General features: G+C 48.7%; 1 protein-coding gene across 6 annotated transcripts; it reads left to right on the top strand.

Moving 5' to 3' along the window:
• The first annotated feature begins 2,231 nt into the window (after window positions 1-2,231).
• Window positions 2,232-21,528, top strand: PTPN18 (protein tyrosine phosphatase non-receptor type 18). Of its 6 annotated transcripts, XR_001716025.4 has the most exons (17): window positions 2,237-2,408; window positions 5,064-5,172; window positions 5,430-5,506; window positions 5,594-5,689; window positions 5,805-5,843; window positions 15,266-15,334; window positions 15,895-15,957; window positions 16,179-16,321; window positions 16,687-16,753; window positions 16,835-16,912; window positions 17,005-17,094; window positions 17,329-17,417; window positions 18,386-18,600; window positions 18,990-19,064; window positions 19,274-19,337; window positions 20,789-21,040; window positions 21,175-21,528. XR_001716025.4 is itself a non-coding variant. In XM_016949386.4 (16 exons), exons 1-16 carry the CDS (start codon window positions 2,316-2,318, stop codon window positions 20,802-20,804), a joined length of 1,383 nt encoding a protein of 460 aa, XP_016804875.2. In that variant the 5' UTR covers window positions 2,232-2,315; the 3' UTR covers window positions 20,805-21,528. The 6 variants fall into 6 exon arrangements, 4 of the variants coding, with proteins under 4 accessions (XP_016804875.2, XP_063646497.1, XP_063646496.1 ...); XM_016949386.4 differs by having other exon boundaries at window positions 2,232-2,408; window positions 20,789-21,528; XR_010149728.1 differs by lacking the exon at window positions 19,274-19,337.
• Window positions 21,529-22,264: the final 736 nt, after the last annotated feature.

Below are 22,264 nucleotides of genomic sequence, written 5' to 3'. Positions count from 1 at the left end.
TTAATGTTCACAGGCCACAAGGCAGCATCTGGCTAGTCACTCAGATCCTCTAATAGACAAACCACCAAACACACACACAAACACACACACCCTGGCTGGACAGACTTCCAGATGGACAGAATCCCAGGGAAACACCCAGCTGGACAAACAGACAGATTACTGACAGATGGGAAGACCCTCAGCCAGACATCCAAATAGGCCTGTGGCCAGAGAGACACCTGGGCCCCCCAGCCAGGCAAAGGTCAGAATCCCTCAAGGACAGGCGCCCTCCCCAAAATGGACAGAGACATTACCCCAGAGGAGAGAACACCCCACCCACCTAGTCAACCAGACCTTCAGCTGGACGACATGCCCTCCACCAGTCAGGCAGACCTCAGCCTATGAGGACAGGCCCTCAACAGGATCCCTGCTGCTGGACAGAGATCCTCTAGCCCATAAAGACTGCCCTGAATAACCATGTGTGCTCAGGGGCTCACATTTTCCCAGAAAATGTCTTTATTTTCTGAAAGCTTACTGATGCTTCTGTATTCTACCTCCCTGGATCTCCATGGCCATCCACAAACCCTCAATGATTATACTGAGAGTCACTATCATGCACTCAGCAGAGCTCTCAATGACTTCCCAGACTCTTCGGACCCTTCAATTACTAACACTCCAAATCCCAATGGCCCCACAATTACTTTCACTTCTTGTCCCAAGTATCCACTGGCCTCCCAATGACTGTCAATATCTACTGACACCCCCCCTCCCCATGAACATCCAAGGGACCCCGACTGGCTTCCAATGAATTCCCTATCACCACCATCCTAAACGATTACTATTGACCTTCGACCTCCCTGAGAATGCTCAAAGATGAAACCGATAAATGATGAACGTGGATCTCACAGTGACCCCTGCGGACCCCACAATAAATCAAACAGCCCTAGCTGCTGATCCCCACAGAGCCACTTTGATCTCTCCATCACTTCAGCCAAGGTCAGCAAACGACAGCCTGTAGGCCACACACACACACTAGAATAATTCATGACACATGAAAATTACATGAAATTCTAATTTCTTTGTCCATAAATGGTTTCTTTGGGACACAGCCACACTATATTGTCTGCTTTCATGCTGCCACAGCTGAGTTAAGCAGCTGGGGCAGCGATAGCAAAGCCAAAACCACTTCCTACCGGGACCTTTAAGAAAGTGTGCCCTTAAATACTCTGATAGCCCCTAGTGAATTAAATTGACCACCTGACATCATGCCCCTGTTGACCCTTCAGAGACTCAGGCACACATCCAGGCCCCAATGCTACCTTTCAACCCCTCAACGACCTCAAACTGGTGTCCACTGACGCCCCTTCCAGTGACACCCCTCTTAATTCTTCCGACCTCGGCGAGAAGGGGGCTAACCTAGGCCTGTCCTTGAAGAGACCCAGGTGCCAGTCCATTCTCTCCAGCCTCCCCTCGGTGATCCCGGAAGCTGGAACGGCGGCTCTCCTCTGACCTCTGCACACTTTCTGAAGATGGGAGTGTCAGGGCAGGCAAAAAAGAGAAGCTCTTCGTTCCCCAGAACCCACTTCCAGTGCCTCAGTTCTGTTTCCCAGCAGGCTTGTGCAGGTCGAGATGCTCACACAGGACTGACCCTGGTGAGTCCCCAGCGCATCCGGGAAAAAGAGGAACCACAAATTCCTCGGGAAATACACAGATAGAGAAGATCCCGCTGCCACTTGGCCTTTCCCACGGCGTGGCTGCTCCTCCCCGGCCTCCCTTGGGCCCGGCTGGAGCGCACAGCGCGGGACGCCCCCGACCCGGGGTCCTCTGGCACGAGGGGCAGCCTGATCTCGGCGACCGTCTCCACCCAAGGCTGCTGCCCGCCCCAGCTCGGACTCCGCGCGGCCTGGCTCCCAGGAGACGGGCGGGAGGGCCCGGCGAGACCGCTCGGCCGTCCACCCAGAGCCGGCACCCGGAGGTCGGCCCGTGGGCGCGGATCCCGATCTGGGGGCGGGTCCCAAGCGGCAGGGAGCGAACCTGGGACCGTGCCACCCCCCCACCAGTGGGCGCGGCAGCCGAAAAAAAGGGGAAGCGCCGGCGCTGGACTCTGCTCAGGGCAGCCCGCGAGGACCTAGGGCTCCCGCCAGAGCGGCCGGAGCGCCCGGGGTGGGGCTACGCGGGCTCAGAACACAGTGGCTGGGGCGCCCTGCCCGCCGCTGCGCGCTTCCATTGGCTGCCGAGGCAAGGGCGGGGACTCAGTCACCGGCCTCCGCCTCCCGCGGCGTCCACACTCGCCGCGCGCGCGGCGGCCGGGCTGGACCTTGCTGGCCCGCGGCGCCATGAGCCGCAGCCTGGACTCGGCGCGGAGCTTCCTGGAGCGGCTGGAAGCGCGGGGCGGCCGGGAGGGGGCAGTCCTCGCCGGCGAGTTCAGCGTGAGTGGCGCACGGGGTCCGCGAGCGGCGCGCCCCGGCCCTGGCCCTGCGGACGCCTGTCCTCCGCGCCCGGCGGGCTCTGCCTTTCTGTCTCGGTGTCCCCGGTGTCTCCCCGCCTCGGGGGGTCTCTCCGTGTTTCTCTCCCCAGCACTTCTCTGTCGCTCTTGCTGTCTCCGTCTTCACTCTCTGCCCCCCGGCCCCGGAGCGCGACGTCCACGGCCAGGCCGGGACGGACCGTGCACACCCTCGTTCCCGGTGTCCTCGTCGCGCTCCCGGAACAACCTGGCTGCGGGCGGGACAGGCGGGGCGGGCGCCGCAGGGGAGGGCGGGCGGCCCTGCTGCGCTGGACAGCCCCGGCCCCGCCGCTTCTGGCGACCTGACTGTCCCCTGTGATCACAGGAAGGAAGGGGCTGCAGCAGGGCGAAGAGGAACACGGAGGCTGTGGCGTGGTGAGGGTGTGAACGCCGGGCTCGAATCCGCGTCCGGGCCCGAATCCGCTTCCCGTCCCGAATCCGCGTCCCGGCCATCCGCCTGTGGTCCAGGCGGTCTACCTGGCCCCTCCGACCTCGGCTTCTCCCTTGGTGAAATGGGGACATGAATGACCAAACTGGTCTAAGAATTAAATGATGTGGGTGAAAAGCACTTAGCACATATTGGGCGCACACTTCGTAGGGGCGTTCGTCACTGCCTATAAAGATTCTAAACGTGGGCCAGGTGCGGTGGCTCACGCTTGTAATCCCAGCACTTTGGGAGGCCGAGGTGGGAGGATCGCTTGAGCTCAGGAGTTCGAGACCAGCCTGGGCAACACAGCGAAACCCCGTCTCTACTAAAAATACAAAAATCAACTGGGCATGGGCGCATGCCTGTAATCCCAGCTACTAGGGAGCAGAGACAGGGGACTCGCTTGAACCTGGGAGGCAGAGGTTGCAGTGAGCTGAGATGGTTCCACTGCACAGCTGAGATGGTGCCACTGCACTCCAGCCTGGGCCACAGAGTGAGACCCCATCTCAAACAAAACAAAACCAAACAAAAAATCTAAACGTTACAATACAGGTAGTGCAAGCCCAGCATTAGGAAGGCTCACGCAGCATCCTAGGCACTGTACATTACAGTTGATGACGTGTTTAAAGTGTAATCGCTTATGTACCAGACATAGAAACATACCATACAAACGCATAAACTGATATATGGTGACATATATCAAGTTTAGAAATATGACAAATATATAAAAGTTTTATAAATGACCGTTTATACAATAAACATTGCATAACTGCATAAAACAATACAACAAATGAATATAACAAAGATTATAATTTATAAAATGACCAAAGTTATTTGATAAATTCATAAGTAGATATAAAATATGTAACAGATGGCCGGGCGCGGTGGCTCACGCCTGTAATTCCAGCACTTTGGGAGGCCGAGGCGGGCAGATCACGAGGTCAGGAGATCCAGACCATCCTGGCTAACACGGTGAAACCCCATCTCTACTAAACATACAAAAAATTAGCTGGGCGTGGTGGCGGGCGCCTGTAGTCCCAGCTACTCGGGTGGCTGAGGCAGGAGAATGGCGTGAACCCAGGAGGCGGAGCTTGCAGTGAGCCGAGATAGCGCCACTGCAGTCCAGCCTGGGCAACAGAGCGAGACTCCGTCTCAAAAAAAAAAAAAAAAAAGTAACAGATAATTATAAACCTAAGTAATTTACACACATGTAGAAACATTGTATATAAGAAACTAAGAAATGCATAATAAATGTAAAATATATAATTATACAATATAAGAATGTGTGTAACAAACGTAAACATAATACCCATGTGATATATGACATCATGCGACTGGGTGGGTTCTGAACCGTGTACAGTGCAGAGGGCCTCACATGCGGAAGGCTGGGTGGTGAGGGCACCCCTGCTCCCCAAGCCTGCCTCCCGCATGTGCAGGAATCACTGCGCTCTTCTAGGTGTTCCCACTACACAAGGGCATCATGAGGGCTTAAATGACCCAATGGACACAAGTAAAGTACTTAGAATAGTGGCTGGCACACAGTGGTGGCATGGGTGTTACTTATTATCATTGAGATTACGAATACCTGACGATGATGGTAATACACGATTCACTAATTATTATTATAATCTCCCAGTAACACAGTGCCTATAGTATCTTGTACATACATTATAATGCCTATGCATTCATTGTACATTGTCTTATATGTTTAGCTACATAGCCCATAATATATTTCATTACAGTTATTGCTTACAAGACAATGTCACAGATTGAGTGTGCAGGGGGTGGGTGCCGAGAGGGTCTGAGTTCAACCCTCACCGTGTGACTTCCTGGTTGGGACCTTCCACAAGTCGCTGAACCACGTGGTGCATAAACTTTCCCGCCTGCACAATGGGGATGTCAATAATAGTACCCACGTCGTAGGAACCTGTGATGATTACATGCCCTTAGCACAGAGAGTGGCACAGAGAAGGTGCCCTGGGTCACTATTTCTGTATCATTATTATTAGGCAGGCCCAGTGCCATCGGGGTCTGCACTCACCTCCCCAGGCCACTGGCTTTGTATCCTGCAAGCGTGCCTAGGTGGCCCGGGACTCTGACCTGGCTCCTCTCCTGTCTCCTCCCCTCCCTGACCCACTCATAATGCTCTACCAGGACATCCAGGCCTGCTCGGCCGCCTGGAAGGCTGACGGCGTGTGCTCCACCGAGGCCGGCAGTCGGCCAGAGAACGTGAGGAAGAACCGCTACAAAGACGTGCTGCCATGTAAGTCGGGGCTTCCGTAGGGAGTCGGTGCAGCCTTGCACGCCCCGCCACGTCCAGGCGTCAGTGTGCACTGCAGTCATCCACTGTGCTCTCCTCCCAGAGCCTCACCCTCTGCACTGCTCAGCAGCCCACAAGGGCACCTTGGTGGGATCTCTGCATGTGTGTGGTCCCCTGCTGGCTTTCAGCCAGGGGGCTGTCAGAGGCTCCGTCACCCTATCCTATCCAAACTCCACGTTTCTCACCTTATCTGCTGACAGATGATCAGACGCGAGTAATCCTCTCCCTGCTCCGGGAAGAGGGACACAGCGACTACATTAATGGCAACTTCATCCGGGTGAGGGTTGGGGTCACGGAAGGAGGTGGACTGGGAGTGGCCAGGGGTGGGCCGCAGAATCTCAGTCGTGAATTCGGCCTTCACCAGGGCGTGGATGGAAGCCTGGCCTACATTGCCACGCAAGGACCCTTGCCTCACACCCTGCTAGACTTCTGGAGACTGGTCTGGGAGTTTGGGGTCAAGGTCAGCACTTGGGGGTGGGGCACAATGGTGGGGTCAACATCTAAGTACCCCCTCGGCAGTTTCCCTGGCCCCCTCACACAAATCACCTTCCTCTCCCCTGACCCTCCTTGTCTAGGTGATCCTGATGGCCTGTCGAGAGATAGAGAATGGGCGGGTAGGTGCCCTCTGCCCCCAGGTTTCATGTCCTTGTGGGAGGAGGGAGGAGGGATCTTGCTAGCTCCTCCTTGACCCCAGGACCCGAGGGTCCAGCTCTTGGAATGACCTTATTGTGGCTCTGTGGGAAGCCCCATTGTTCCTCTAAGTTTTTGTTGATATGTTATTCATCCCCCAGTGTTGGCAACCCCTCTCCTGCTGGGCTTCCCAGCCATTTCACACGTTAGACCATAAGGCCCTATTCTGACTGCTTCCCCTGTAGGCTCTGATCTCTCTTTCCACCTCTCTTCCCTTTATTCAGTCCACTCTAACAACTCTGGTCTCTGCTGTTCCCATGTTCCAGGGATGGCTCTGCCTCAGGGTCTGTGCCTTGGCTATTCCTTCAGCCTAGGACATCCTTCCCTGTGGCTTGCTCTATCACCTCCTTCAGGTCTTTGCTCAAATGTTAATTCCTCAATGAGACCTTCCTGGGTGGGTCTTCACACCATTTTAAACTCTCAGCACTTCCATTCTCCCTCCCTTGTCCTACTTTTCCTTCTTTCTTCACAGTTCTTGTGAACTCCTAACACACTGGATAATCTACAAATGTATTATGTACATTGTTTATGCTTAATCTCCCTGATTTAGAAGGTAAGATCCACAAGGCCAGGGATTTTTGTTTTGCCTGTTAACATAAATTAGTTACTAAATAAATAAATGCATGTCAACATTGAAGGCTGAAGGCACATAGCTTCATGTGGTTTCTACATTCTTGCCTGCTCCATGGATGGGGTAGGGGTTCCCTGGGGTGACTAGCTGATGGTGGAGGCTGTATGATCTGTAGTCTTGTCTCTTTCTCATTCCTGATTTTGGTAATTTGTGTTCTCTCTCTCTCTGTCTCATCTCTCTATCTCGCTATCTCTTTTTTCATGCTCCTGCCTGTTTTTTGTAAACAGTGTATTAGAACACAGCCACACTCATTTATTTACATATTGTATATGCTTGCTTTTATGCTACAGTGGCAGAGTTGAGTAGTTGCAAGTTGAATAAATTATATGGCCTGTAAATTCTAAAGTATTTATCTGACCCTTTATAAAAATGTCAGCCAATCTTTGGACTAGAAGTTTATCATTTTATTATTTTTTCAAAGAACCTGCTTTGGTTGTATTCATTTGTATTCATTTTCCCTATTGATTTTTCCATTTTCCACTTTTTTTTTTTTTTTTTGAGACAGAGTCTTGCTCTGTTGCCCAGACTGGAGTGCAGTGGTGCAATCTTAGCTCACTGCAACCTCTGCCTCCCAAGTTCAAGCAATTCTCCTGCCCCAGACTCCTGAGTAGCTAGGAATACAGACACATGCCACCACACCCAACTAATTCATTTTCTACTTTAATTTCAAGTGTACTTGAAAACAATGTGTATTCTGCTTTGGTTGGCTGGAGTGTCCTGTAAATACCAATTAGGTCAACTGACAGACTTTTTTAAAAGACACTTTTATATCTTTACTGTATATTTTATATCTTTACTGATTTATTTTCTCTAAATGTATGGATTGCTTAGAGAGGAGTGTTGAAATTACCAACTGTTCAATAAGTATTAATTAGGTCAAGTTTGTCAACAGCACTATTCAAGTCTTATTTCTGACAATTTTTTTTGTCTGCTTGCCCTATTATTTGCTGAAAGAAGAATGTTGAAATCTGCTGTAACTATTCTTTCAGTTTTACTTTTCATGTTTTAAAACTTTATGATTGAGTACATATACATTTAGGATTATGTCTTCCTAATGATTGGATCCCTTTCTAATATGTAATGACTCTTTATTTGTTAATATTTTTTTCTGAAGTGTACTTTGATATTAATACAGCCATTTAAATTTCTTTCTTTTCTTTCTCTCTCTTTCTTTCTTTGCTTTCTTTCTTTCTGTTTTTTTGAGATGCAGTTTCCCTCGTCACCCAGGCTGGAGTGCAATGGCGCGATCTTGGCTCACTGCAACCTTTGCCTCCCAGGGTCAAGCAATTCTCCTGCCTCAGCCTCCCGAGTAGCTGGGATTGCAGGTGCCTGCCAACATGCCCAGCTAATTTTTGTATTTTTAGTAGAGATGGGGTTTCACCATGTTGGCCAGGCTGGTCTCAAACTCCTGCCCTCAGGTGATCCACCAGCCTCAGCCTCCCAAAGTCCTGAGATTACAGGCATGAGCCGCCGCCCTCGGCCTTAAATTTCTTTAGAGTTTGCATATGTCTTTTCCCATTCTTTTACTTTGTATCTATGTTCATCTTTATTTTTTAGTGTGTTTCTTGTAGGTGGTGTATTGTAGGGACTTTTTTTTTTTAAGACAGAGGGGAATGGAGTGGTGCAATCATAGTTCACTGTAACCTCAAAATCCTGGGCTCAAGTGATCATGCTAGCTCAGCCTCCCTGAGGAGTTGGGACTACAGGCATACACCACCATGCCTGATTAATTGTTTTTTATTTCTTGTAGAGATTAAGTCTCACTGTATAATCCAGGCTGGTCTCGAACTCCTGGCCTCAAGCTGTCCTTCCACCTTGGCCTCCCAAAGTGCTAAGATTACAGGCATGAGCCACTGCATCTAGCCAGGACTTACTTTTAAATCTAATCTGACAGTCTCTGCCTTTAATTGGAATATTCAGCCTTTAATGTAATTATCAATAATGTTGGGTTTAAACCTACCATCTTGCTATTTGTTTTCTATTTGCTCTGTTCTTTTCTTCTTTTTTCTCTTTCAGAGTGAGAATTTTTTATTAATCTATTGCATAGTAATTATTCCCTTATTAGCTATACATCTTTATTTTAAATATTTACTTGTGGCTTTAGGGTTTACAATATATATCTTTAACTTATAGTCTATAGTCAAATAATATTCTACATTTCATGTAAAATGTCAGAACTTTACTGTAGTATATTTCGATTACCCCTTTCCATGCTTTGTGCTATTGTTACTATATATTATAGTTCTATATATAAAATATACTCCACAGTACACTGCTATTATAGTTGTTTTAGAATATCTTTTTAAACAGCTTTATTGATATACAATTCAGTCACTTAAAGTGTACAGTTCCATCATTTATCTATATTCCTGAGCTATGCAACTATTACCACAGTAAGATTTTTGTTTTTGTTTTTGTTTTTGTTTTTGAGACGGAGCCTCGCTCTGTCGTCCAGGCTGGAGTGCAGTGGCGCGATCTCAGCTCGCTGCAACCTCCGCCTCCCGGGTTCACGCCATTCTCCTGCCTCAGCCTCCCGAGTAACTGGGACTACAGGCGCCTGCCACCACGCCCGGCTAATTTTTTGTATTTTTAGTAGAGACGGGGTTTCACCGTTGTTGGCCAGGATGGTCTCAATCTCCTGACCTCGTGATCCGCCCACCTCGGCCTCCCAAAGTGCTGGGATTACAGGCATGAGCCACCGTGCCCGGCCTACCACAATAAGTTTTTGAACATTTTCATCATTCCATAAAAAAATCCAGGCCAGACATGGTGGCTCATGCCTGTAATCCCAGCACTTTGGGAGGCTGAGACTGGTGGATCACGAGGTCAGGAGATCGAGACCATCCTGGCCAACATAGTGAAACCCCGTCTCTACTAAAAATACAAACATTAGCTGGGCATGGTGGCATGTGCCTGTAATCCCAGCAACTCGGGAGGCTGAGGCAGAAGAATAGCTTGAACCAGGAAGTTGGAGGTTGCAGTGAGCTGAGATTGCGCCAATACACTGCAGCCTGGCCACAGAGCAAGACTGTCTCTCAAAAAAAAGAAAAAGAAAAGAAATCCTATATCCATTAGCAGTCACTCCCCATTTCCCAGCAACCTCTACAGCCCCAGACAATCCCTAATCTATTTTTGTCTTTATACATTTGCTTACTTTGGACATTTCATATAATTGAATCACATAATATGTAGCCTTTTTTTGCTTAGCATTTTGTTTTGTTTTGTTTGCTGAATACTATTCCATTGAATGGATCTACCACATTTTACTTATTGGTTGACAGAAATTGGGTTCTTTCTACTTTTTGGCTATTATGAACAGTGCTGCTATCAACACTGATATACAAGTCTCTGTGTAGATGTGGGTTTTCATGTCTCTTGGGTATTGCTGGGAATTGCTGGGCCATATGGAAACTCTATTTTTAACATTTTGAGGAACTGCCAAACTGTTTTCCACAGCGGCAGCATCATTTTACATTTCCACGGCAATGTTTGAGGGTCCCCATTTCTTCTCCCTGATGCTTGTTACTGTCTTTTTTTTTTTTTTAATTATAGCCATCCCAGGGGTTGTGAAGTGGTATGCCATTGTGTCTTTCTTTAAATGATGTGGTAAAATATACATAACATAAAATTTGCCAGTTTATAGGTGCTCAGTGAGGAATGTTAAAAATAATTTTGCCATTTAAACCATTTCAAGTGTACAATTCAATTGAATTAAGTACATTCACAATGGATTAACCATTCCTACTGTCTATTTTCAGAACATGTTCATCATCCCAAACAGAAATTCTGTATTCATTAAACAATAACTCCCCATTCCCCCATTTCCAGGTAACCTCTGTTCTCCTTTCTGTCCCTATGAATTTGCCTATTCTAGGTACCTCATGCAAGTGGAATCAGGAATACACTAATATACAATACTTGTCCTTTTTTCAAGGTTCATCCATGTTGCAGTGTGTATCAGAATTTCACTGTTTTCAAGGCCAAATAATATTTCATTGTATGTATATATCACATTTTGTTTATCCATTCGCCTGTTGGACATCTGGGTTGTTTGTACCTTTTGACTATTGTAAATAATGCGGCTACAAACACTGGTATACAGGCTGGACACAGTGGCTCACGCCTGTAATCCCAGCACTTTGGGAGGCCGAAGCAGGCGGATCACGAGGTCAGGAGATCGAGACCAGCCTGGCTAACACGATGAAATCCCATCTCTACTAAAAATACAAAAAATTAGCCGGGCGTGGTGGCAGGCGCCTGTAGTCCCAGCTACTCGGGAGGCTGAGGCAAGAGAATGGCGTGAACCCATGAGGCGGAGGTTGCAGTGAGCCGAGATCGCACCACCACACTCCAGCCTGGGCGACAGAGCGAGACTCCGTCTCAAAACAACAACAACAACAAAAAAAAATTGGTATACTAGTATCTGTTTGAATCCCTGTTTTCAGTTCCCTGGGTATACACCTAGAATGGAATTGCTGGATCATATGATAACGCTATGTTCAACATTTTGTTTTCCACAGTGGCTGTACCATTTTACGTTCCCATCAGCAGAGAGAGACAGAGAGGGAGGGACATGTGTAGTTTAATGACAGGGATATGGTCTGCATTGTTAAGACTATCTTGTCATTGTGTAAACATCATAGAGTATACTTACACAAACATAGATAGTATATACATTTTTTATTTATATATTTTTCATATGGAAAACCAAATGTCCCAGCACCATTACTGAGTATCAGTCATTTCCCCAACTTAATATGCAGTGTCAATATCAAGTGCCATGTATCAGGTTTCTACATATGCTCCATTATAATCTATGGCACCACCATCGTATATGTGGTCTGTTGTTAACCAAAACATCATTATGTGGCATATGACAATGACATATATGCCATCCTAATGAGTGGGAAGTGGTACCTCATTGTGGTTTTGGTTTTCATGTGCTTATTCGTCCATTTGTATATCTTCTCTGGCCAAATGTCTATTCAGGTCATTTATTCATTTTAAAATTGGGCTATTTGGGGTTGTCTTTTTATTATTGAGTTGTAAGCATTATTCTGTATATAAGTCCCTTATCAGTACATGATTTAAAATGTCTTTCCCATTCTGTGGGTTGTCATTCCACTTTCTTGATGTTGTGTTTTGAAGCACAAACATTTTGTGAAATTTTAATTCCAATCTATTGTGTTGCTGTGCTTTTGGTGTATCTGAGAAGTCATTGTCTAATCAGAGGTCATAAAGACTTACTCCTGTTCTTCCTTCTAAGTGTTTTGTAGTTTTCTTGCTTATAGTTAGGTCTCAGATTTACTTTGAATGAACTTTTGTATGTGATGTGAGATAGGGGTCCACATTCACTCTTTTGCATGTGACTATCCAGTTGTTCCGGCACCATTTGTTGAAAAGACTATGCTTTGCCCATTGAACCGTCTTGGCCCCTTTGTTGAAAATTAATTGGCCATAAATATAAGGGTTTATTTCTGAACTCTCAATTTTATTAAGCTGATTGATGTGTTTATCCTTGTGCCAGTGTAACATAGTTTTGATTATTATACCTTTGTAGAAGTTCTGAAATCAGGAAGTATGAGTCTTCCAAATTTGTTCTTTTTTCCAAGATTGTTTTGGCTATTTTGGGTAGGTCCCCTGCTGTGCAGAAGAGTTAAACATGGCAAGCATAAATGTTTATGCTTAGAAAGGCCTTCCTGTAAGGTTGACTCTTGGGTGGCCTCTAGAAACCTAGGTTTCTGATAACAGTGGCTCACTATGCCTGAACTGTTAATACAAACAATATGCTTTATGCAGAACACCTGTTCTCCTGCTGGTAGTCTGACATTTTGGTACAGGCTAGGCAGAGTGTGCCTACATTCTGTGCAGACGGTGCCCCAATAAAAATCCTGGGCACTGAGTTTCTAATGAACTTTTTTATGAAACGCTGTTGAGTTTTGTCAAATTTTGTTCTTTGCATCTATTCAGATGATCGTGTGTTTTGTATTCTACTAATATGGTGTATGACATTGACTTTCATATGTTGAACCAATCTTGCATTCCTGGAATTAATCCCACTTAGTCATGGTGTTTAATACTTTGCTAGTACTTCATTGAGAATTTTTGTGTCTATGTTTGTGAGATATTGGTTAGTAGTTTTCTTTTCTTGTGATGTCTTTGGTTTTGGTTCCAGGGTAATACTAGCCTCATACAATATGTTGGGAAATGGTTCCTCTCAGTTTTTTGCAAGAGTTTGTGAAAGGCTGGTATTAATTCCTCTTTGTTTGATAAAATTCACTAGATTATCTTTTAAAGATGTTTAAAATGAAATATCTTTCACATTTAGCCACTTACTTTTCTCCGTTATTTTGTGTAGATCTGTATTTCCATTTGTATCACGTTCCTTTTGTATGCAGAGCTTACTTATTCTATTTATTTAAGAGATAGGGTCTCACTCTGTCATACAGGCTGGAGTGCAGTGTGCAGTCACCACTCACTGCAGCCTCAAACTCCTGGGCTTAAGCAATCCTCCCACCTCAGCCTGCCAAGTAGTTGGGAGTACAGGTGTGCCACTGCACTCAGCTAATTAAAAAAGATTTTTTTTAGATACAGGCTAGCTATGTTGCCAACACACCTAGCTAATTTTAATTTTTTTTTTTTTTTTTTTTTTAAGATACAGGCTATGTTGCTCAGGCTGGTGTTGAAGTGGCCTCAAGCAATCCTCCTGCCTTAGCCTCTCAAATAGCTGGGATTACAGGCAGCAGCCACTGTCTGTAAGCATCTGAAGAGCTTACTCTAATATTTCTCATAATGCAGATTTGTTTGTGATGAATTCCCTCAGCTTTCATTTGTCTGAAAAGGTTTTCAGCATTTTTAGGATATCATAGCATTGACTTGCCGTTTCTGACAAAATGTTGCTATAATTCTTAACTTTGTTCCTCAGTATGTGATGTGTCCTTTTGTGCGTAATGCTTTTAAGATTTTCTCTTCTGGGGCCGGGTGTGGTGGCTCATGCCTGTAATCCCAGCACTTTGGGAGGCCAAGGTAGGTGTATCACTTGAGGTCAGGAGTTCGAGACCAGCCTGGCAAACCTGGTGAAACCCTGTCTCTACTAAAAATACAAAAAAAGGTTGGACATGGTGGTGTGTGTCTGTAATCCCAGCTACTCAGGAGCCTGAGGCAGGAGAATCGCTTGAACCTGGGAGTTGCAGGTTGCAGTGAGCCGAGATTGAGCCACTGCACTCCAAGCCTGGGTGACAGAGCAAGGGTCTCAAAAAAAATTTTTTTTTTCTCTTCTTCATTCTTTTTCAGTAATTTGATCATGATCTGCCTTGGCGTGACTTTCTTTAGGTTTAGGTTTATTCTCCCTCTGGTTCATTGACTTTCTTGGATTTGTGGGTTCATAGTTTCGTCGAATTTGGGAAATTTTTCACCTATTATTTCTTCACATAAAGTTTCTGTTATCCCTCTTTCTCCTTTCCTTCTGGACTCCACGTGCACATACACTAGACTGGTATATTTCTACAGAGAACTGATTCTCTTCATTTTTTTCATTTCATTTTGAATTATTTATATTGCTATGTTTTCATGTCTATTGATCCTTTCTTCTAGTGTCTACCCTGCTATTAGTGGATTTTTCATTTCATATATTTTATTTTTCCTCTTTATAAATTCCATTCAGGTTATTTTTTGTATTTTTCATTCCACTCTGTATCATGTTCATGTTTTCCTTTTCATCTTTGAGTGTATTTGTAATAGCCATTTTAAGATTTTTGCTTCTTTCCTGAACTGTTATTTCTGGGCCCTTTCCTATTGACTGATTTTTCTCCTGGTTATGGGTCACACTTTCCTGCTTCTTTGTATGTCCAGCAAAATTTTACTGGATGCTTGATATTTTGAATTTTGCACAGGTAAGTGTTGGATTGTTTTCTTTAGAGTGTTTTGCCTTTTCAGGAACTTTTGGATGGTTGATCAAGTAGCCTTTGTTCTAGAATTAATTTAGCCATACTTCTAATGTGTGGTCATTCTAGGTTCCCTACTAAATGTCCCTTATAGTTGATAATGCCTCTACACTCTAGCTAGAGGGAATGTGAATTCTTTCTCATCATGAGCTCAAGGAAATGTTCATCCTACAGATCCCTACTATTCTTTCATGGTAAGTTATTCTTGCCTGGCCTCATGGGGTTTCATGTTGTATATATTCAGATTATTCAACCAAAGAATCAAGGAGGGGACTTCTATGCAAGTTATTGTTTTGTTTTTATTTGCATACCTCTGTTCCATCCAGGATTCTGCCCTGCAAATTCTAGCTGCTTTTGCCTCCTTGAGCCATGGTCTCTGGCTCAACTCAGTGGGATCATTAGACTCATGTCTTACAGCCTGGTGACACTTCCATGCAATAAGCCGGAGTGGTCTATTCAGTGACCACAGTACTGCAACACCTGCCAACCAGTGTCTGAAAATAGTGGCTCATGTATTTTGTCCAGTTTCTAGTTGCTTACAGTGGGAGGGTATCCTGGACTGTATTTCCCCTGCATGGTCAGCAGCGCACCTCCATTGAGTCTGCATGTGTTTAATCTGATGGCTCTGTTGGCTGGCCTCTGTTATAGGTTATAAGTATAGCTGCCTGTGCTTCCACCACGAGCACCTGGGGTGTCTTGTGGCAGGATTGAGCTAGCTCTGAAGCTGACTCCCTCTTCTCACTCCCTGCCTTTTCTCCCTTACCTTTTGCAGAAAAGGTGTGAGCGGTACTGGGCCCAGGAGCAGGAGCCACTGCAGACTGGGCTTTTCTGCATCACTCTGGTGAGCTGTGGGAGTTTTCAAGGAAGATTCCCAGGGTGGAAAGGCTTTGGGTTGGGCCTAAAAGGTTGAATGATTTAACCCACAGTCCACTCATACTGCAGGAAACCCTCTGGTGTTAGCCTGCAAATAGTTAGAACTTAATATAGGGATAGCCTTTGCATTTTTATTTTGGCTACAATCAGTTAATCTCTGTCATGTAAATGTGCCTGGTTAGGTTGTTGAAATTCTTCTCTTACCATTTCAAAAGAGCTTGGGGAACTCTCTCAAGTCATACATACAGTTAGTACTTAATAAATACAATAAAAGTTTCATTTTAGAACAAAAGACATCTCTTTTCATTGCAAAAGGGCTTGTGTTTTTATAATAGTTCCTCTTTTGCTCCTGTGTCAAATGTTTCCTTAATGAAAGCTTTGGGGAAAGTTTGGGCTATATGAATTTTTTAAATGTTTTCTGTATTTGATTTTTTAATCAGGAATGCTTTGCTTTCTATAAATGTCTTCTGGTACCTATGATCTTTGTTCTCCTCCCTCTTCTTACTTGCCCCACCCCCCCTTACTCAGATAAAGGAGAAGTGGCTGAATGAGGACATCATGCTCAGGACCCTCAAGGTCACATTCCAGAAGGTACTGTGACAGGGGAGGAGGAGGTAAAGGGGCTCCTGAAAGGGGAGAGGTTTCCTCCCCTGTAAAAATGGGCATCATACTAGTACCCACTTCCTCAGTTATTGTCTGGTAGACATAAATGGAAGATGCCTAGAAGTGGGCCTGGTGTATAGTAGATGGCCAATTAATGCTTTTTTCTTTTTTTTTTCTAAGTCTTTTGCTCATCTTTTTCTGTGTTTCAGGAGTCCCGTTCTGTGTACCAGCTACAGTATATGTCCTGGCCAGACCGTGGGGTCCCCAGCAGTCCTGACCACATGCTCGCCATGGTGGAGGAAGCCCGTCGCCTCCAGGGATCTGGCCCTGAACCCCTCTGTGTCCACTGCAGGTTTTGGAAATGGGCTTCAGGAGGGTCTGGTGAGGCAGAGGGGACAGAGCATGGAGGGGAGTACAGGGCATGGGGCTAGTCTTGTAGTCTGAGTGCCTATTTTGAGAACCCTTGCTCACCTCCATGGACTGTAATTGTGAGCACTTGTTCAGCACAGACTCAGCTGGGGAATAAGCACACAGCTGCTGCTCAACAAAATGTAAGTGATTAAAAAGGTTTTCCTTGTTCAGATATAATCTGAAGATTCTGGGAATCAAGAGGCTCTGCAGGGGATCCATCAGGACCCTCACCCCCATCCCCAAATGCCCCATCTAAAAGGGGTTGTGGTCAGGACCTGACCAGGCACACTCTGATTCTCTTGTCAGTGCGGGTTGTGGGCGAACAGGCGTCCTGTGCACCGTGGATTATGTGAGGCAGCTGCTCCTGACCCAGGTACGATGCAGGCATCCCGTGTGTGCAGTGTGCTGCCCATGACCACGTGTCCTGCTCAAGTGCCTTGTCTGTCTGCCCCAGATGATCCCACCTGACTTCAGTCTCTTTGATGTGGTCCTTAAGATGAGGAAGCAGCGGCCTGCGGCCGTGCAGACAGAGGTGAACCCTGGGTCTCCTAATCTTCAGGGACAGTGGCCCACTGCTGTCATTTGCCCCTGCCTTCCCTTCTTGATGGTCCCTCACCCCAACAGGAGCAGTACAGGTTCCTGTACCACACGGTGGCTCAGATGTTCTGCTCCACGCTCCAGAATGCCAGCCCCCACTACCAGAACATCAAAGAGGTACAGAGGCTCCTTTCCCACTCTCCTGTCCACCATCAGCACCCTCAGAGACCAGGACCCCGAGCAGGGTCCAGCCCCCGGGACTACTGGGAGCAGGCACTGACTATGACATCCACCTGTGCCCTCCTCCAGGCATCCTTATCAGGCTCTCCCATCTTAAGCTTTCTCCCAGAGCCCCTTGAGAGGCCTGGCCAGCTTCCTCCCTCAGGAGCCTCCCCTCCTGTTTTTCTTCAGAATTGTGCCCCACTCTACGACGATGCCCTCTTCCTCCAGACTCCCCAGGCACTTCTCGCCATACCCCGCCCACCAGGAGGGGTCCTCAGGTACCCGGCTCCATCCCCGCATTCTTCCCTGCCCAATTTCTCAGGCTAACCCCTTCTTCATCCTTGGAACACCAGTCCGTTCCTTGTTCACTTCGCCAAGTGTTCGCTGGCCCTTTCTTCGAATTGAGCTCTGGGAACCCACCCCAAGATGATTCAATCATCCCAAGATGATTCATTTACCCCTTGCCTCTGCCTCTAAGGCTTGCCCTGCCTTCTGAGTTAGGCCTTTCCTGGATCCTCTAATCAAACCTTAATTCAGGTGGCTCACCCCTGTAATCCCAGCACTTTGGGAGGCCAAGGAGGGCGGATCACTTGAGGCCAGCTGGAGACCAGCCTGGTTAACATGGTGAAACCCTGTCTCTACTAAAAATACAAAAATTAGCCAGGCGTGCTGGTGAGAGCCTGTAATCCCAGCTACTCCGGAGGCTGAGGCAGGAGAGTCGCTTGAGCCCGGGAGGTGGAGGTTGCAGTAAGCCGAGATCGCACCACGGCAGTCCAGCCTGGGCGACAGAGCGAGATCCTGTCTCAAAAAAACAACAAAAAAAATTCAGCAAATAATTCTAGACGCCGCCTTCTTGTCAGGCCGCACGTTGGGTGCTGCGGACATGGGATTGAGCCGCCTTCGCAGCGGAGACTTAAGGCCCTTGTCCTTGCGGCCATCCCTTCCTGTCTTCTATGCCACTTCCGCATTCTTTTGTTCAGTAGACGTTGACACAGAAATGACCACCCCTCAAACCAACACTCTGCCCCAATTACCCTCCAGGCTGACCCCGTTCCTCCTTCATCCCCCTAACTTGCAGGGCGCTAGGGACACAGAAGCGAGGCCTCCAACCCAAGGAGCCCTCCCTCCCATCTAGCGCACCGCCTCGGCGGGAAGGAAGCCCGTGGTTTGCGCGCTGAGCAGCCTCCCCACTCCCGCCCTGCCCAGCGCCGCCGTTTCACTTCCTCCCGGCCCTCCCTGCCTGCAGGAGCATCTCTGTGCCCGGGTCCCCGGGCCACGCCATGGCTGACATCTACGCGGTGGTGCAGAAGCGCGGGGCTCCAGCGGGCGCCGGGCGTGGGACGCAGACGGGGACGGGGGCGCGCAGCGCGGACGAGGCGCCGCTCTACAGCCAGGTGACGCCGCGCGCCCAGCGACCCGGGGCGCACGCGGAGGACGCGAGGGGGACGCTGCCTGGCTGCGGTGAGTCGAGGCTTGCTCATTCTCAGGGCATCATCCTGCTGTGATCCGCAGGGCGGAACCATCCTGCAGTGGTCCGTCAGGCCCTGGCGGCCGCGGGGACCCCAGCCGCTAGCCTGGCCACGCCCCGACGCTGATGTCCTGGCGTCCCTGGCCACGCCCCGGAAGCGCCCCCTGGCGGTCGCAGTCGCGGTCCAGGGGCAGGGTTCCTGGCAATACTTGTCTTGGCCGCGCTCAAAGGCTGGAGGCCCCGTCCGGGGTGTGCGCCTTCTCCCGCCCGGCGCCCTCGGCTCTCCCCTTCGGGCCTCCGGGGAAGCGTCCCCGCTAGGGGTGGGGTCTTGGGACTCCCTGGGGCTTCCGGAGCTGACCCGTGGGGGGTCTCCTGCCCTCAGTTCCTGCTGACCAAAGTCCTGCCGGATCTGGCGCCTACGAGGACGTGGCGGGTGGAGCTCAGACCAGTGGGCTAGGTAAGTCAGGTAGAGCCTGGGTTGCTGGGACTTTGCTGCTTTGAGTGAACCCAGGAGTCTGGGGTTGATGGGGCATGGAGCTTAGTCCTGTGGATGTGGCTGCAGTGAACCAGGAGGACCTGGAGGCGGGGGGATGGCCTTCTTCATGTCTGCCAGCCTCCACACACCTCAGCTTCTCCATGAGACCCACGGCACCCTTCTTCTCCCAGGTTTCAACCTGCGCATTGGGAGGCCGAAGGGTCCCCGGGACCCGCCTGCTGAGTGGACCCGGGTGTAAGTCTACGCTAGTTCCTGCCTGTTGCCTCTTGTGAGCTCGGACTGCTGATGCCCCGGCGGTGCTGAGCGCCGTGCGCAGAATGGAAACAGTGGGCCTGGATCAAAGTTAAAGTTTCTCAGGGTGGGAAATGTGGGGGCTTTGCCCCAATGACTGTAGCATTCAAGGCTTGAGGCTGGAGGAGGTAGCTAGGGTATAGTGGCTGGTGAGGCTGCACAGAGCAGATTCAAGAAAGAAGATCAGGAAGGGGCATGACCCCTGAGTTATGAAGGGGAGAAGGGACAGATGAGCTTCCGGAGACTGCTCTCCTCACCATATAGCACTAGTCCATCCTCAGCACCTCAGCCTCCCTCACTTGGACACTCAGGGGACCACACAGAGAAGTGGATGGACACTTCGCCATCCAGGCAGAACTAAGCCAGGCATAACCACAGCCAAGCAGATTAACCCCAGGCAGACCGATAAAAAGACCTCCAGATAGGCAGACAGACAGATGGACCACCAACCTGGACAGACAGCCAAAGCTTCAGAGATACAGTCCACAGGTGGACAAAGGGATCCCCAGCCAGAGAGAGAGAGACCAGCCAACAGCTTGATAGACCAGTGCAGCCAGAGAGACCACCAAACAGAGCCCCCAAAAGACAGACATCTCTGCTAGCTGGACAGCCAGGTGGACCCCCTAAGTTAGTCAGATTACTAGACAGATATAAACAGATCCCCTGCTGAACAGATACACAGAGTTCTCAGACCCCACCCCCACCCTCAGGTGGGCTGGCTGGCTGACAGACCTTCTGGCCAGACAGACTCCTAACCAACCAGATGGACTGCCAGACAGGCAGACATCAGCCACATGGAATCCTGACATCCCAGCCAGCCGGCCAGACTCTCATCTTGATGTCTTGATGGATGGACCCCAGCTAGTCAGACATGATCCTCCAGATTGACAGACAAGTCCCCCAAATGAGTACACATCTCCAGCTATTCAGACAGATGGACCCCCAGCAAATCAGGCCCTATCTAGGCAGACCCCAGCCAGACCCCCGCCAGACAGACTCCCAACCAGACTGACCCCTTGCTGTTCACACTGCCTGCCGAGTAGCTGGGACTACAGGTCTAATTTTTTTTTTTTTTTTTAAGAAATGAGTTTTTGCCATGTTGCCCAGGCCGGTCTTGAACTCCCAACCTCAAGCAATCCTCCTGCCTCAGCCTCCCAAAGTGCTGAGATTACAGGTGTGAGCCACCAGGCTCAGCCCCCTAAGATTTGAAACACTTTAAATGGCCCATGGTAGGGTTCCTGCTAGGATAAAACATTAAGCGGCTGTTAAAAGGAATAAAAGGAGGACACGTCTCTGTGCACTGGTGTGGACAAATCTCCAAGTCACTGCAAAATGGAAAAAGTATAAGATGCTCTTTCCCTGAACCTCAAGGGTCCCGCCCCTCTCACTTTCAGGTCTCTGGACCTCTGACTGACACTGTGCCTGCCCAGGTCCCTGTATGCACTGCCACAGTGCCCTGGGCCCCATGTCCACCCCTGTCCTGCCCTTCTCTGGGATAGGGCCGGCCTTCCTCTGCCTCTGCCTGGCTGCATCCGTGGTCGATCTCAAGTGCCTTGGCATGAACTCCACTCTCCTGCAGCCTTCAATCAAGGAATGATGGGGATGTGTACCTACCCCACCCCACCCCTTGGCAGGGTGATGCTGAGGTGTGGATTTTTAACAGTTCCTAGACTTTCCCAGGAGGCTTGGGTTTGGGTGCCCACAGTGGGAGCTGGTGTGATATCATACCTTCGCCAGCCGCCTTTCCTTCCTATTCTCTGTGCCCCTACTCCCACTCTAGAGCTGCCCCGTTTCTCTGTTTTCGTGAAAGAGCTGACCCTGTGCTGCCTCCCACTCTCCCAATGCCCCTGCCACTCCTGTGAGCCTGCTGCTGGTGAGGTCGGTGCTGACCTCTGTGTTGCTGGATAATGAGTCATCTATCTCTGGAGGAGAGGAAAGGCAGGTCCTCCACAGCCCTGATAAAATCTCCAAGTCTCCCAGTTTCGGGTCCCTCTCCTGGGATGCAGACCCACTGCCTGCCCAGCTGGCACGATCCACATGCCCTCTTCTTGGGAATAGGGGCATGGGAAAGTGACTAAAGATACTGTTCTGGCTGCCGTGTTCACTGTGAGTAATAAACTGTCCATTTCTCCGATTCAGAGGTCTGTTTTTCCTTTTTTTCTTCCCCAAAGATGGAGTCTTGCTCTGTCGCCCAGGCTGGAGTACAATGTCGCAATCTTGGCTCACTACAACCTCTGTCTCCGCCTCCCAGGTTCAAGCAATTCTTCTGCCTCAGCCTCTCAAGTAGCTGGGATTAAACGCATGTACCACTATGCCCAGCTAATATTTGTATTTTTAGTAGAGATGGGGTTTCACCACGTTGGCAAGGCTGGTCTCGAACTCCTGACCTCGTGATCTACCTGCCCCTGCCTCACGAAGTGCTAGGATTACTGGCGTGAGTCACTGCTCCTGGCCTTGGTCTGGTGTTTTATACACATGTTCATGTGATGTGGAGCTGTGCAGGCCACCTTGCCAGCATGCGAGGAGGGTCCAGTCTCTGCACCTTCTTGGTTTCTGACTTCACACCCAGTAGCCTCACTCCTGGCCCAGCATGGCAAGCACAGTTTCCACTCAGGCATTTGCCCGGGTTATTCTCTCTGCCTTGGATACTTTTCTCCTAGATTCTGCCTCTAATATATTTGAACATTTACCTCTTAATATTGTTTCCTGTCTCTCCTGATCAGAATGTAAGCTGCGTGAGGGCAGGAGTTTTTGTTTGGTTTACAGCTACTGTCCCAGCTCCTAGAACAGTGCTGACACTTAGGAAGTGTGCAGGCTGATTTATCTCACACCATTTACTCCGGGTTTCCTCACTTCTAGTAAAGTATGAT

Source organism: Pan troglodytes, chromosome 13 (genome assembly GCF_028858775.2).
Source record: "Pan troglodytes isolate AG18354 chromosome 13, NHGRI_mPanTro3-v2.0_pri, whole genome shotgun sequence".
Taxonomy (NCBI): Eukaryota; Metazoa; Chordata; class Mammalia; order Primates; family Hominidae; genus Pan; species Pan troglodytes.
The sequence above is the reverse complement of the archived record's forward strand: the minus strand, read 5'-3'. Positions and strand labels throughout refer to the sequence as shown.